Source organism: Euprymna scolopes, chromosome 45 (assembly GCF_053919585.1).
Source record: "Euprymna scolopes isolate OS-2025 chromosome 45, ASM5391958v1, whole genome shotgun sequence".
In the NCBI taxonomy this organism is placed as follows: domain Eukaryota; kingdom Metazoa; phylum Mollusca; class Cephalopoda; order Sepiida; family Sepiolidae; genus Euprymna; species Euprymna scolopes.
The window spans coordinates 27,746,594-27,761,567 of NC_136526.1; the positions used below are offsets into that span (position 1 = coordinate 27,746,594).

Sequence of the window (14,974 nt, forward strand, 5' to 3'; positions counted from 1 at the left end):
TGACAACCCACTTTAAAAACAGAAATTACGAGTTTTATATATTTTATTTGCAGTTTTTTGTTGACTCTTCTGGCGGCCATGTTGTAAGCCCTAACGGTATTTTTGGAGATTACCGGAAACGTAACATAGTTCCTTTGTTTTTGTGTGCGGTGGTCGCGTCACGACATGTGCTTACCCGTTCTCACGCGTATAGAGCATTGAAAACGGTGATCATTATGAAAATGTTCCCGCTGGAGATTTGTTCCGGCTGTATGTAGCAGTCGCTACATAACTATATTAATTTACATTTTTTTTCAAAAAAACTTTTTAAATTTTTTACGTTTTATTTTTCAAATATTTCTAGAAAATGTGTCTATAAATAAACATATTTTTAAAATGTCTACATCAACATTTATTTGAAAAATATATGAAAAGTCATTGAAGTAAATAAACACATTAAAAAAATATTAAAAAAAAAACAGTCTACGAATATTCTAAATTATTGTGTTTAAAGAAAGATAATATTGAAATGAAACAAACAAACAAACAAAAAAAAATCGTGAAACGTAATTTGAGCGGGTTCACCAACTTGGCTGACACCGTCTATTTCCAATGACGTGTCACCTAACAATGGCTAGATGTGTGGACGTCGTAAATAAAAATGTGTACAAAACTTTTACATGTTTCATTTTACAACAATTTGGTTACTTATTTTCAATCAAAACAGGAAGCCCGGTTCAGTAAATGGAACATTTTTATATGAATACGAATATTTTATCTGACATCGTTTGATGCGAACTTCGAATCACCCGTTCTTCTGATGCAACGTTGTTTCATTATTAATTTCGCCTTTAAACTATTTCATTTTAAATTCAATAGATATTCGATTAAAAAAATCTATAGTTATCAAAGTTTCGTTGATGCAAGGAAGGAACACGGGGTTCCTCGTTTTATTTAATTAATACCATCTAATATGGTTTGTAATGTTTTATTTTTTACTCGAAACATCTCCCTTGTTGACTTTTCAAATTTATTGATCAGAAAAGCATTTCTTGCATAATGGCGTATTATTTGATAAACGCCTGTTTAATTTATTCATTTTTTTTTTGTATAGAAAACAAATCATACGAAATAAATACAGAAAGGTAAGTCCAATCAAGAATGTAATTGTTTTTATCACGTCGTTCACTGTTAAGTTCGTTCTAAAAATGTCCGTTCGTTTTTAATCTTTAAATTTTATGCAACAAAAAAGGAGTTAAGATTAAAACGTTTTTTCAATATTACATAAGAAATATATATATATATATATATGACTTTTCATACGGACAGTTCTATCTTTAGATATAATTTTCAAGTTAAATTCAAGTTTTTCGATATGTTTTGTTTATTGAATTATTAAATGAAATTAACAAAGCTGTTCATGTTAAGAATGACTTTTTAAATGATATTGTTATTTCAGCACAACTGCATAAGTACCGTAATTTGTTTAGGTTTTTGGTACTTGCCATGCTGAAATAATGTTATTATTTAGAAACCCATTTTTAACATGGGAAGTTTTGTTTTGCAACTAATTTGTACTTTCACCTCACAATTTAATAAGCAAAAGATACCGTAAAACTACGTAAAAAGTTAACTTGAAAATAGCATTAAAAAAGAAAGCACGGTACTTTCAGCGCTTATGTCAACAGTAACTCCGATGTAAGGGAGGCAACCAAAATAGACATAGCAAAACGCGGCATATTTTACACGGTGTAATGTGGGACGCTTATTATTTAACGTGTTACACACAAAAAAAGTAAATAACCTGTTACAATGAAACGATGTTAATTAATCAACAACAAAAATTAAATAAACTTGTTAATTAATGAAAATAAAAACATAAGAAAATTGTTTTTTTTATTTTAGGTAATTAGCGTCAGGATGATTAAATCTTTTTTGAAGGCGATTTTGAAGTAGTTAAATTGTCAATTTCTGGGTATGATTTAAGTTTAAAGTCAAGCATTATAAATTAATCAGAATTATTTAAACAAACAAAAAAAGGAATGAGAAATTGTGATTTTTATTAACGTTATTTTGAAACCCATGGGGAGTTTTTATTTATTTATATATTTTTTAAACTATTCTGTAGTTTCACCTGGCAATTTGATAAGCAAAATATACCATAAAAATTGAATTCGATAATAATAATAAATACTTGCACGGCTCTTTCTCTACCTGCGTACACCTGTATTTATCATTGAAATTTTATGCTTTTTATTTGTTTTTGTGATTTATGTGATAAAGAAAAACAAATTTCTCTTTTTTTTTTAAAAACTAGCGGCGGGTACTCGACGTTGCCCGGGTATTTGTAGGTGTGTGTGTGTGTGTGTGTGTGTGTGTTTTTTGGGGAGAGGGTAAATCAGAACAAAAAGGAAACTTAACGATAGCGATTTATAAAAAAAAAAAAAAAAAAAAAAGATGGGAGGTTGATGGCATGTGGGCTCAAAACCGGAGCCTTTGAGGCCTATAGACTGAGCCTGAACACCTGTTCTACGGCGACAATGTTAATGTAAGAGGGATTACAGTGAGTCAAATCAAGGAGATTTGATTGACAGGTGGACGCTTAATGAGGTCATCGCGAGAGCGTTACGATGACGGGGCAGTTTTTTGGCGTTTTTGTATTTTGTTTCACTGCGGGATCGTTTTTTCATTTACCACGGGGCAGTTTCGGCTTCCCAAAGATGATGGGAGAGGGGAAACCAGCTCCCCATTGAAAGGGGATTGTCCAAATTGAATAGCAATTGTCTGATATGTGACGGTACCACGAGCCTGTTTCTTGACGAGAACCTCCCTGTACGGTACCAAGGTTGGAGTTCTCAGAGAAAATCTCAAGGCCGGGCACGCGTTTTAAGAAAAAGAAAAGTTTGACGGGTACCGACTGCAAATTATGCGGTCTCTATGGTACAGTGTCCAGGTTCAGACCAGAATCGTCGTGGAATATACTCGAGGCATTCACGGGTGGCAATGTAAGGCAAACAAAAGAGACACAAGTCGACACGGGTATGAGAGTTGTTAAATCAACAATTTATTTAAACAAATTGAACCGGGTAAAATGTAACTACGAAAACAGAACATGCAACTGAAATCATAACTGAAATAACATAAAAAAAAAAGAATAAAAGAATGTATACATGCAGACAATGATTTGGGACAAGGAGAGGGGGGGTGAGTGATATTTCGATTGTCTTAGGAAGGTTCTTTTTGTTCTCATCGATGAGAATCAACGAGATATGAGTGATACTCAGAGAGGGGGGGGGTCACACCGAAAGTCTCAAGATATAGAAATAGTTTTTCCCTCTTTCCTCTATTTTTTTTTATTTTCTTTTCTTTCCCCTTTTTTTTTTCTTCTTCCTTTTTTTTTCTTTTTTTTTATAGTCAATGATATGTTACTTATGGGCCGATCAACAGGGGGGGGATTCAGCATTTAGGAAAAAAACCTTAGTTCGAGGGTTGCTTTTCTTTTCCCCATTTTTTTTCTTTTTCTTTTTCCCTTTTTTCATGGGGCATTCAACAGTTCACATAATTGATCGAGCAAAAACAATTTAGAAAGAGTTACTTAACTTCTTTTGTTGAGTCCACGTTCAATTCACACGAAGCTTCTTTCCCTTTTATGAGGTGCTGGTTTGAAGGATCGATTCTCGTAAATTCCAATCCATTTATGCTAAGGTGGATATATGTTATTCCTTATCAGCACGGCGTGAATTCCAATCGATTAGTGCCAAAGTGGGTATATATTGTTCCTTTGTGGCACGATACGAGTCGACGAGATGTTTTTCTTTTTTTTTTTTCACCATGCGAATCAACCGCGGTGTTTCCATTTTTCAAGCAGAATGCCCCCACACATGTTTCCGTGTCCACCGCCTTCGTCAAACTGCCTTGATTCTCCCGCGTTTTTCTTGTTGGCGACAGTTGAAGGTCATTGCGTGGGTGTAGAAATCTAGGTCGCTTGGCCAGCCTCATTTTGACTCCGTCTGCTAAGGATTGGGTGTGGGAAGGGGTGTCTGCTTAATTGATATATATGAAGGGTGTGAAAATTTTTCTCTTAACACCTTCCTCCATAAGAGAAAAAAAAAGAGAATTGTTCCTCTTTTTTTTATATTTATATGTATTTTAAATAAAATTACTCGTATGAGACAAGAAAATAATATTTGAGATTAAGGACACCAACTTGTGTCACTCTAAAGAAATGATGTTCGTGGAGTTTCCATCACTTTTTCCTACAGCTATTTTATGAATTTTCCCCCCGCCCCTTTTCTTCCCTTTCTGTTTCGAATCTACGTGATAAGGCGTCCGCTATTACGTTATCCCGACCCCCTTACGTGTCTGATGTCTAGGTCGAATTCCTGCAATATGAGACTCCAGGAGAGTACTCGCCGGTTTTTATTTTTCATTCTATTGACGTATATCAATGGGTTGTGGTCTGTGTATAGGATAGTCGGGCCATGCACCGAGGATACATAGACTTCAAAATGAGATAAACTCATCACTAACGCCAAAGCTTCCTTCTCTATTGTGGAGTAGGATTTTTGAAACTTGCTCAGTTTCTTTGAGTAGTAACTGACTGGGTGTAGTTGATCATCCTCCCCCATTTGTAACAGTACTGCTCCTATCCCGCTATTGCTGGCATCTACCGCCACACTGAAGGGTTTGTCAAACGATGGAGCCTTTAACACTGGCTCGCTGCTTAACATTAGCTTGATCTTCTCAGCTGCTTCTTGACATTCGGGTGTCCATTGAAATCGCTTGTGCTTTTTCATAGCTCTGTCAGTGGCGCAGTGAGACATGCAAAATTCCTGCAGAACCGGCGGTAATACCCTGCCATGCCCAGGAATCTCCTTAAACTCCTAACATTTTTTGGTATGGGATAATTCTTTATCTCTTCTACTTTGGCCTTTGCTGGGGTGATCTTCCCATGGCTAACCACATGCCCTAGATATTTGACCTCGGCCTGGCAGAACTCTGTTTTAGCTAAGTTTATGGTTAATTTGGCCGTTCTTAACCTCTTAAATACTTTTTCAATTGTTTCGATATGTTCTGCCCATGTGTCATTGTAAATGACTATGTCATCGACATATGTATCTACGTTTTTAATCCCAGCAAGGCATGTGTTCATCAGTCTTACAAATGTTGCTTGGGAATTCTTCATCCCAAATGGCATTACGCGATATTGGTACGCTCCTTCTGGGGTTACAAACGCCGATATTTGCTTGGCTCTCTCGGTTAGAGGCACTGCCCAGTATCCCTTAAGAAGGTCGCATTTGGTGATGTATTTGGCATGTCCTATCTTATCTATACAGTCGTCTATTCATGGCATAGGGTATGCGTCTGCCTTGGTTATCGCGTTCACTCTGCGATAATCTGTACAGAATCTCACTGTTCCGTCCGGTTTATCGACCAGCACGCACGGTGATGCCCATTCACTTTGACTGGGCTCTATTATCTCGTGTTCGAGCATGTAGTCTATCTCCGTTTTCATTATCTCTAATTTCTTCGGACTTATGCGATACGGATGTTGTTTAATTGGTTCGCTCTCCTTTAGCTCAATGTCGTGCACTATTGCTCTTGTGCGCGTAGGTGCGTCAGCAAATAGGTCGCTATATTCTGTTACCATTCCTTGTAACTTTTGCCCTTCTTTCGGCGGTAAGTGTGCAAGTTTGCACCCTAGGTTACTCATTATCTCCGAATTCTTTAACTTAATGGGTGGGTCCTTTTCTACAGGAAGATCTCTTTCGGGGTACTCATCACTTACAGCTTCATTGTGACACTGTGCTGTCAATATTGGTTTTTCTCCCGCCCTCCTGAAATATTTTTTCATCATGTTCACATGACATACTTGAGTTTTGTTTCTACGCTTGGGGGTAGATATCTTATACTTTAGTGGGCTTATCTTTTCAGTAATTGTGTACGGTCCCTGATATTTCGACTTGAATGGTTGACCATTTAGGGGTATGAGTACTAACACTTCCTCTCCTTCTTCGCACTTTCTATCTACTGCCTTTTTATCGTATGTGGTCTTCATGACCCTGTGACTACTTTCTAGGTGGGTCTTAGCTAACTTCCGTGTTTCGGCTAAGGTTTGTCGCATTTTAGTGACGTAATCCGTCATGTTATTTGGCAAGGGTTCATCGCTGACCCATTTCTCTTTTATCATTTTTAATGGTCCTCGTACCTGATGACCGAAGACTAGATCGAAGGGACTGAACCCCAACGAGTCTTGGACGGCTTCTCGAGCTGCGAAAAGCACAAATGGGATCCCCTGATCCCATTCGGCATCGTGTTCCATACAATAGCCCCTGAGCATGGTTTTCAGGGTGGCGTGGAAGCGTTCCAGAGCCCCCTGCGATTGAGGGTGATAAGCGCTGGATTTTATGTGGGTGATTCCCAGTTGCTCCGTAGCCTGCTCGAATAGCCTCGATGTAAAATTAGATCCTTGGTCTGTCTGTATGGTTCTGGGTAGCCCCATTTTAGTGAAAAAGTTTATCAGGGCATCTACCACCTTTTTCGTTGATATGTTGCGCAGTGGGATCGCCTCTGGAAACCTTGTGGATGCGCACATTATAGTTAATATAAATTTGTGTCCTGTTTTGGTTTTGGGTAGCGGTCCTACACAGTCCCCTATTACCCTACTAAACGGTTCTTCCACTGCCGGTATAGGTTGGAGTGGGGCCGGGGGAATATTCTGGTTGGGTTTTCCAGTCTTTTGGCACGTCCCACAAGTTCTACAGAACGTTTTGACATCTCCCACGATTCCTGGCCAGTAGAAATGTCTGGTCAACTTTTCTAGGGTCTTGTTGGCACCTAGGTGGCCCGCCAGTGGTATCTCATGTGCCACTTTCATGATATCCTCTCGATACATGTCGGGTACCATTACTTGTTCCCGCACAGTATCTCCCGACTCTCCCTTTGTCTTGGGGGCATTCCATTTCCTCATTAGTACGCCCCTATTGAGGAAATATTGACTTTTTGATTTGTTAGGATATTCTTCTCCAACCCGACAGAATAAGGGTTTTAGGTCGCCGTCATTCCTTGATCAGCACTTGTTGTGGCACGGGTAAACAAGGTTGGGGTGTTACCACCGGTCTCGGTTGCTTTTCCCCTGACGGCTTGTCTTCTACATTTCCCCTCTCTATCGCTCTACTTCTTGCGGTCACCCCTATGGGTTTCCTGTCTTGATATTTCGCGATGTCATTTCCTAGTATCATGGCTACCCCTGTCATCGGTAATTCGTCAATTACGCCTACAGTTATTTCTCCTGAGCCCCAATCCGACACTAAGTGGACTTTAAATAGTGGAATCGTTATGGGTCTGTTTTCTATGCCCCTTATCGTGGTTGCTCTACCTGCGGCTCTTGTCGCTTCTTTAGGCATGCATCCTCTTTTCACTAGGGATTGGGATGCTCCCGTGTCCCTGAGAATGTTAATAGGTTCCCCTTGACCTTCCTTATCTCGCGCGATATATCCTTTCGATATGAAGGGTTCGTACGTTTCATCTATTCCCTGAGATATCGCCCCTTGTGGTTTGGCTGAGGTATTCCGATTCATCTCCGTGAATCGTTTCGCCTGACACTTCGCAGCTACATGACCTGGCTTCCCACAGTTGAAGCATACTATAGGTCTCGCTTCCAATCCCAGTACTGGTCGGTTGGTTGTGTTGAGGGGATTTCTGATGGGTACTCGTGGATTTTCGTACAGTGTCTTTACTGCACAATGTTCCCTGACCTGTGACTGCATGGGTCCCTGTAGTTTTGCCCTGCTTCTCTTGTGAGTCAATATGTATTCGTCGGCTGCCGTGGCTATATCGATTGCTGTTTCAGCCTTTTTGTCGGTCAGGTGTATCCTCATGTCATCGGGTATGCAGTTTTGAAATTCCTCAATTAACATGAGTTGTTTCAATTTGTTGAAGTTACCCTCTATGTTTTTGGCATTGCACCACCGATCAAAATAATTCTCTTTGAGTTTAACGAACTCTACGTAGGTTTGTCCCTCGCTTTTCTTTGAGTTTCTGAACTTCTGTTGATAAGCTTGTGGGACGAGTTCGTAACTTTTAAGAATTGCTTCTTTTACTACCTCGTAATCGGCACAGTCTTCCGCTGGAAGTGCCGCATATGTCTTTTGGGCCTTACCGCTTAATGCCGTTTGTAACAGCATTGCCCAACACTCTTGTGGCCAGCCCATATTTAGGGCGGTTCTCTCGAAGTGCGCAAAGTAATCGTCCGCCTCCTTTTCTACAAATTTTGGGACCAATCGCACTTTTTTAGTTATGTCGAATCTGTTTTGTCTGACTTTCTGTGGCTGGTGAGCTATACTTAATTCGCTCATCCTAATCTCTTGCTCGATTCGAGCTTTTTCTACCTCGGCTTTCGCCATTATTCTGGCTTTCTCTAGTTCGACCTGATCAGGAGTCATGGTCGTTTTCTCCGCCGGTAAATCTTCCAGCACTTCTTCATCGAAGCGGTCATTGTCTACCATGTGCTCAGCTATTATTCTCATTAACTGGCTTTTCCTCATAGCTCCCCTAACCTCTAGGTCTAATTTCTTTCCTATTACTATTAGATCATCTTTTTTTAATCTATATAATTTATCTGGGGATGGATTTTTAAGGAATTCGTCGGTGTCCGTCATTTTGCCTTACCGTCCGTGTATAATGCACAAGTACGTTCACGAGGATTTTTTTTTTTATTCAAGCAAGGAAATTACACTTGCTTGGTGTATAACTGATCTCCGGAGAGCCCCCATGTGACGGTACCACGAGCCTGTTTCTTGACGAGAACCTCCCTGTACGGTACCAAGGTTGGAGTTCTCAGAGAAAATCCCAAGGCCGGGCACGCGTTTTAAGAAAAAGAAAAGTTTGACGGGTACCGACTGCAAATTATGCGGTCTCTATGGTACAGTGTCCAGGTTCAGACCAGAATCGTCGTGGAATATACTCGAGGCATTCACGGGCGGCAATGTAAGGCAAACAAAAGAGACACAAGTCGACACGGGTATGAGAGTTGTTAAATCAACAATTTATTTAAACAAATTGAACCGGGTAAAATGTAACTACGAAAACAGAACATGCAACTGAAATCATAACTGAAATAACATAAAAAAAAAAGAATAAAAGAATGTATACATGCAGACAATGATTTGGGACAAGGAGAGGGGGGGTGAGTGATATTTCGATTGTCTTAGGAAGGTTCTTTTTGTTCTCATCGATGAGAATCAACGAGATATGAGTGATACTCAGAGAGGGGGGGGGTCACACCGAAAGTCTCAAGATATAGAAATAGTTTTTCCCTCTTTCCTCTATTTTTTTTTATTTTCTTTTCTTTCCCCCCTTTTTTTTTCTTCTTCCTTTTTTTTCTTTTTTTTTATAGTCAATGATATGTTACTTATGGGCCGATCAACAGGGGGGGGATTCAGCATTTAGGAAAAAAACCTTAGTTCGAGGGTTGCTTTTCTTTTCCCCATTTTTTTTCTTTTTCTTTTTCCCTTTTTTCATGGGGCATTCAACAGTTCACATAATTGATCGAGCAAAAACAATTTAGAAAGAGTTACTTAACTTCTTTTGTTGAGTCCACGTTCAATTCACCCGAAGCTTCTTTCCCTTTTATGAGGTGCTGGTTTGAAGGATCGATTCTCGTAAATTCCAATCCATTTATGCTAAGGTGGATATATGTTATTCCTTATCAGCACGGCGTGAATTCCAATCGATTAGTGCCAAGGTGGGTATATATTGTTCCTTTGTGGCACGATACGAGTCGACGAGATGTTTTTCTTTTTTTTTTTTTTTCACCATGCGAATCAACCGCGGTGTTTCCATTTTTCGAGCAGAATGCCCCCACACATGTTTCCGTGTCCACCGCCTTCGTCGAACTGCCTTGATTCTCCCGCGTTTTTCTTGTTGGCGACAGTTGAAGGTCATTGCGTGGGTGTAGAAATCTAGGTCACTCGGCCAGCCTCATTTTGACTCCGTCTGCTAAGGATTGGGTGTGGGAAGGGGTGTCTGCTTAATTGATATATATGAAGGGTGTGAAAATGTTTCTCTTAACAGATATAAGGAAAAAACCGCATTGATCAAAGCTGATTGCTTTTGGACGTTCCTGCCGATCGCGCTGGGAACGATGTAACAACCTTCGTATTAGTTTCACTTTTATTATATGAAAAATGCGAATCTACACGCGCCGATCGAAAAATGTTGAATATTTAGCTTTTGAAAGTCGGGCAAATTAAATACACATGTGATCTCCGTTCATAACTCGTAGATATTATGATTTCAACGTAATATAAAAACTTTTAAAAATGAGCGACGGCCTCGAGAAGCCGCCGGAAAAAATTCTTTTGCAGATATACACAAAAAGCGAACATGCATACATACACACATTTTCGCTTTTATATATAGAGAGGACGGTTTTTGGTCTCATGCCAAAAAAGACACATCCGAAAATTGTTGGAACGAGAACTGAGATCTTCCACCTTCATCTTCTGTGGTTTCTTTGGCAGAAACGTGAAAAGGGAGAAGTATACCCCCATATAATTATTCCATCAGGGAGCAATATGTGATATGATTTTTTATTTCATTAATTAACAAGTTTATTTAATTTTTGTTGATTAATTAACATCGTTTTATTGTAACAGGTTGTTTACTTTTGTTTTTTGTAACATGTTAAATAATAAGTTTATTTTGTTACTTAACATTGTTTTTTAATTAACTTGGTTTCTTTTCGAAAACTGCTTTGGAAATTTCCGGGACTAACTTCACCCAGCGCTTGCAGGTAAAGTATTTGTGTGTGTGTGTGTGTGTGTGTGTGTGTGTGTGTGTGTGTGTTTACTGCTTCGGCAATTTCTGATACTAATCTCATTCAGGTATAGTTTGATCGCTAACTTGTTTCCTTTTTGTGTAATCATTTCATTCTTTCATTGTTTTACTGATTATTTCAGCATTTCAAATTATACATTGGAAAATATACTAAGTTTTGCTATGTCTATGTTGGTTATCTCCCTTAGATCAGAGTTATTGTTGACATAAGTGCCGTACTTTCTCTGCTTAAGCACTATTTTTTTTTTTTTTTCATTGTTTGGACTGATGTAGTATTGAATGCTATTCTCACAACGATGTAACTTCCGGACTTTTTTTTTCTGGTGCATCTTGTCAAACTCAGGAAACTTTATGGTGAATTTTGGATTGTGTACAGCATTTTGAATGCAACCGTTTATTTAATTTAATCCATTGGGAGGGGGGTACTCTTGTTCGGTCAGCCATGAACAGGTGGAAGGTTCATTTGATGCTTTTCCAGAAATGTCAGCAAAACAGGTGACGAAAAGGAATGCAGAACAAATAAATGTTACCAAAGGCAACTTAAGCTATTCTTTTACTTACCTAGATCGTGCAAACCTTTTACCACTGGCAACGCCCGCTTCAGAGAGTGAAAGAAGAAAGAAGAAGAAGAGAATGGCCACTGCGTCTATTTATAGACTAGAGATCATGGGAAGAGTATGCAAATAACTTTGGACGGTTTTGTCCTATAAAAAGCCTGTATTTGGGAGAGAGGGTGTCTTTTTTGTTTGGCAGAAGCAATTGCTGTCAGAAGTGCATTAGACTGCAGGATTGAAGAGTGAAGATTGAGTTGTGGGGTCATTGTATTTAACCACAAGCTATTTCGGCCAAGAACAGATCATGGAATCTGGGATGTTGAGATTGGGAAAAGATGTGATACCACCTTTTAGTGGGGAAGGTGATGTAGTCGGATGGATAAAGAAAGTAAAACTGGTGGCTAAGCTTCAACATGTGCCAGACCTTGCCAGTTTTATTCCACTTTTTTTGCAGGGAGATGCACTCGCTCTCTATCTTGAGATGAATAATGCAGAACAAGATGCAGAACTGATAGAGATGAGACTCGTGACCGCCTTCACTGAGGGGCCTTTTGAGGCATACGAAAAACTGCAACGATTCAAGTGGACAGGAGAATCGGTGGATGTTTATGCTAATAAAATCAGAAGATTGGCTGGACTAGCGGGATATCTGGGAAGAGGGCTGGAACATACAGCCAAACTGGCATTCATAACTGGATTCCCAGACGATGTATCTGTGGCATTACAGCAGCTACCGAACATAGAGAGAATGGATGTCAGCAAACTGATACCGACTGCACAGCTTTTAGTCAGCAAAAGGGTCGTAGAAACTCGGACATTGGCCGCAAGTGCGCAAACTAATGAGACTAATAAGGGAAAGAAAGAATCGAGCCTTCAGTGCTTTAGATGTCAAGGACCGCACCTAAAAAAAGATTGCACAGAGATCCCTAGGGCCAGGGTAACATGCTACAATTGTGGAAAATTTGGCCACATTGCGAGATATTGTTCTCAGATTCAGGGAAACGGGCAAGGGGGAGCTTCTGCGCCGCAAGCTACCCTAGCAATGAAATGAAGGCGCGATACTGGCCTCTTCCTATAATAGAAGTAGAGGTGAATGATTCTGTAATGACTGCACTTGTCGATACTGGGTGCACCACTACTTTAATCAATTCCAAACTTTTGAAGGGATATGGAAGGAGCGGTACAGTGAAAGCAGTTGATGGGAGGAATATAGAATGTAAAGGAGCCAGACAAGTGGATATAAAAGTCTGTGGAATGCACGTAAAGGTGAGGGCAATCTTGATGAATCACATCGTTGATGGGATCGACGTCATAATTGGAATGGACGTGATTAATGAGCTGAGAGGTGTAACTATAAAGAAAGCCAAAGTGAAGTTTGGAGATATACAATGTGCCGTGGCTGCCCATCAGCTGAATGTTTGCAAAATCGAGGATAAAGACTTTGAAGCAAACTTCGATGGAGATAAATGGACAGTAAGATGGACATGGAAGGGAGAGCCTCCAGTATTGCAGAACAAAGTCCAATATTATAAAAACTCTCTGGAAGGCGATAAGAAATTAGAATTCGAGAAAGAGGTGGAAAGATGGATATCGGATGGTATTCTGTTACCATGGAAAGGAGAAAAAAAAGGCGTGTTGCCATTGATGGCAGTATCTCAGGCCACAAAAGGGAAAGTTAGGCCAGTGTTCGACTTTCGTGAGTTGAACCGTTTTGTGGCGTGTCATACAGGGAGCGACATTATAGATGTATGTGATGAAAAGATAAGAAAGTGGAGACAGTTGGTAGGAGGGACCGCAATAGTGGACCTTAAGTCTGCCTACCTGCAACTACATGTGGCAAAGGAACTATGGCAATACCAGCTGGTCTGTTATAAAGGAAAAACCTATTGCCTAACACGATTAGGATTCGGACTTAATGTCGCACCAAAGATTATGGCAGCCATTTTAAAAACAGTATTAAAGAAAGGAAGTAGGACGAAAGAGGCCAATGATTCATACATTGATGATATAATGGTAGACATAACGAAAATATCGACACAGGAAGTTGTGGAACATTTGAAGGGGTTTGGGTTAGCAGCAAAATCTCCGGAATCCCTGGACGGAGGAGCGGCACTGGGCCTTAAGCTTATGAAAAATAAGATGGGTGCACTAATGTTCAGGAGAGGCAACGAGATCCCAGAGATGAGAGGAGAAATTAGTAGGCGGGAGCTATTTTCGATCTGTGGTAAATTATTGGGGCACTATCCAATTGCTGGATGGCTGTGATTAGCATGCAGTTATGTGAAAAGAAGAGCAAATGGAATGGATTGGGAAGAAAAAGTTGATTGCAGAACCATGAAAGTGATGCAGGAGGTTCTAGCTGAGGTGAAAAAAGAAGACCTTGTTAATGGCGCTTGGCACATACCTGAAGTGAGCACAGGAGTCGTGTGGTGTGATGCAAGCAATGTTGCAACTGGCGTGGTTGTCGAGATTGGCGGTGTGGTGGCGGAAGATGCAACTTGGCTGAGGAAAAGTGATGACTTTAATCACATTAACATAGCTGAATTAGATGCTGTTCTAAAGGGTGTCAATTTAGCTATCAAATGGTGACTGACAAATATTGAAATAAGAACTGATTCAGCCACTGTACTCAGTTGGGTGAACTCTACTGTGGAGGAGAGTGGCAGAATACGAACAAAGGGTGCCGAAGAAGTGATAATAAAGCGGAGATTAGGGATGCTTAGAGAGTTGATGTCTGAATTGAAACTGCAAATAAAAGCAGTGTTTGTGCCTTCTGAAAGAAACAAGGCAGATGCGCTAACACAGATAAAAAAACAGTGGTTAATTGAGAAAGAGGAGGCGCCGATATGCTGTCTTGAGATTGGAGAAATTAAAGAGTTGCATGACATGCATCACATGGGAGTGGAGAGAACATTATATTTGATGAGGCAAGTGGATCTGAATGTAAAACGGGAAGAAATTCAGATGATAGTAAAGAACTGTGTTCGGTGTCAATCGATCGATCCTGCCCCAAATATACATAATCCTGGGGAAATTGGAGTTTTAACGAACTGGACGAGACTAGCTATTGACATAGCACACTACCAAGGGGGAGCGTACTTATCAATAATTGATTGTGGGCCAAGTAGACTGGCGATATGGAAGGAACTGCGAGTGGAAGCCGCATCTGCAGTTGCAACTGAATTAGAAAAGGTGATGCTTGAACGAGGTCTAGTAAGGGAGGTGATAATGGACAATGGCACTGTTTTTCACTCAGAAATCTTTCAGACGATGCTAAAAAAATGGAAGATTAAAAGTTATTACAGGGCAGCCTACAGACCTGGAGGAAATGGCATTGTGGAACGACATCATCGGACCGTGAAAGCAATAGCTGAGAGAGGAAGAATATCGCCTGAAGAGGCCACATTTTGGTACAACATGTCCCCTAAGGTCGGGCAAAGAGATGACACAGTACCACATAGAGCAATCTTTAATTACGAATGGAGACATCCTAGAGACATGTCACCGGACATATGCGGATGCGGCTTCCACTCGCACCGGAAATTAATGATCAAGGACCAGCCAGAATCCAAATAGGAGAAGAAGTTTGGGTGAAACCGCCT

At 40.1% G+C, this 14,974-nt stretch overlaps 2 protein-coding genes across 2 annotated transcripts in view; one reads left to right on the plus strand and one right to left on the minus strand.

The window, feature by feature from the left end:
• Nucleotides 1–570: 570 nt before the first annotated feature.
• LOC145269304 (uncharacterized) overlaps nucleotides 571–14,974 on the plus strand; it is a 76,185-nt gene continuing 61,781 nt past the window's right edge. Inside the window, exon 1 of the mRNA XM_080125002.1 lies at nucleotides 571–1,124. The gene's annotated coding sequence lies outside the window, so the exon portion shown is untranslated. The remainder of the gene's footprint in view (nucleotides 1,125–14,974) is intronic.
• LOC145269068 (uncharacterized) lies at nucleotides 7,038–10,180 on the minus strand. Its single transcript, XM_080124670.1, has one exon. It carries the CDS (start codon nucleotides 8,637–8,639, stop codon nucleotides 7,038–7,040), a length of 1,602 nt encoding a protein of 533 aa, XP_079980796.1. The 5' UTR covers nucleotides 8,640–10,180.

Bases quoted from the DNA above. Each gene is read 5' to 3' on its own strand.
- LOC145269068 (XM_080124670.1), bottom strand. From the start codon at position 8,639: ATGACGGACACCGACGAATTCCTTAAAAATCCATCCCCAGATAAATTA.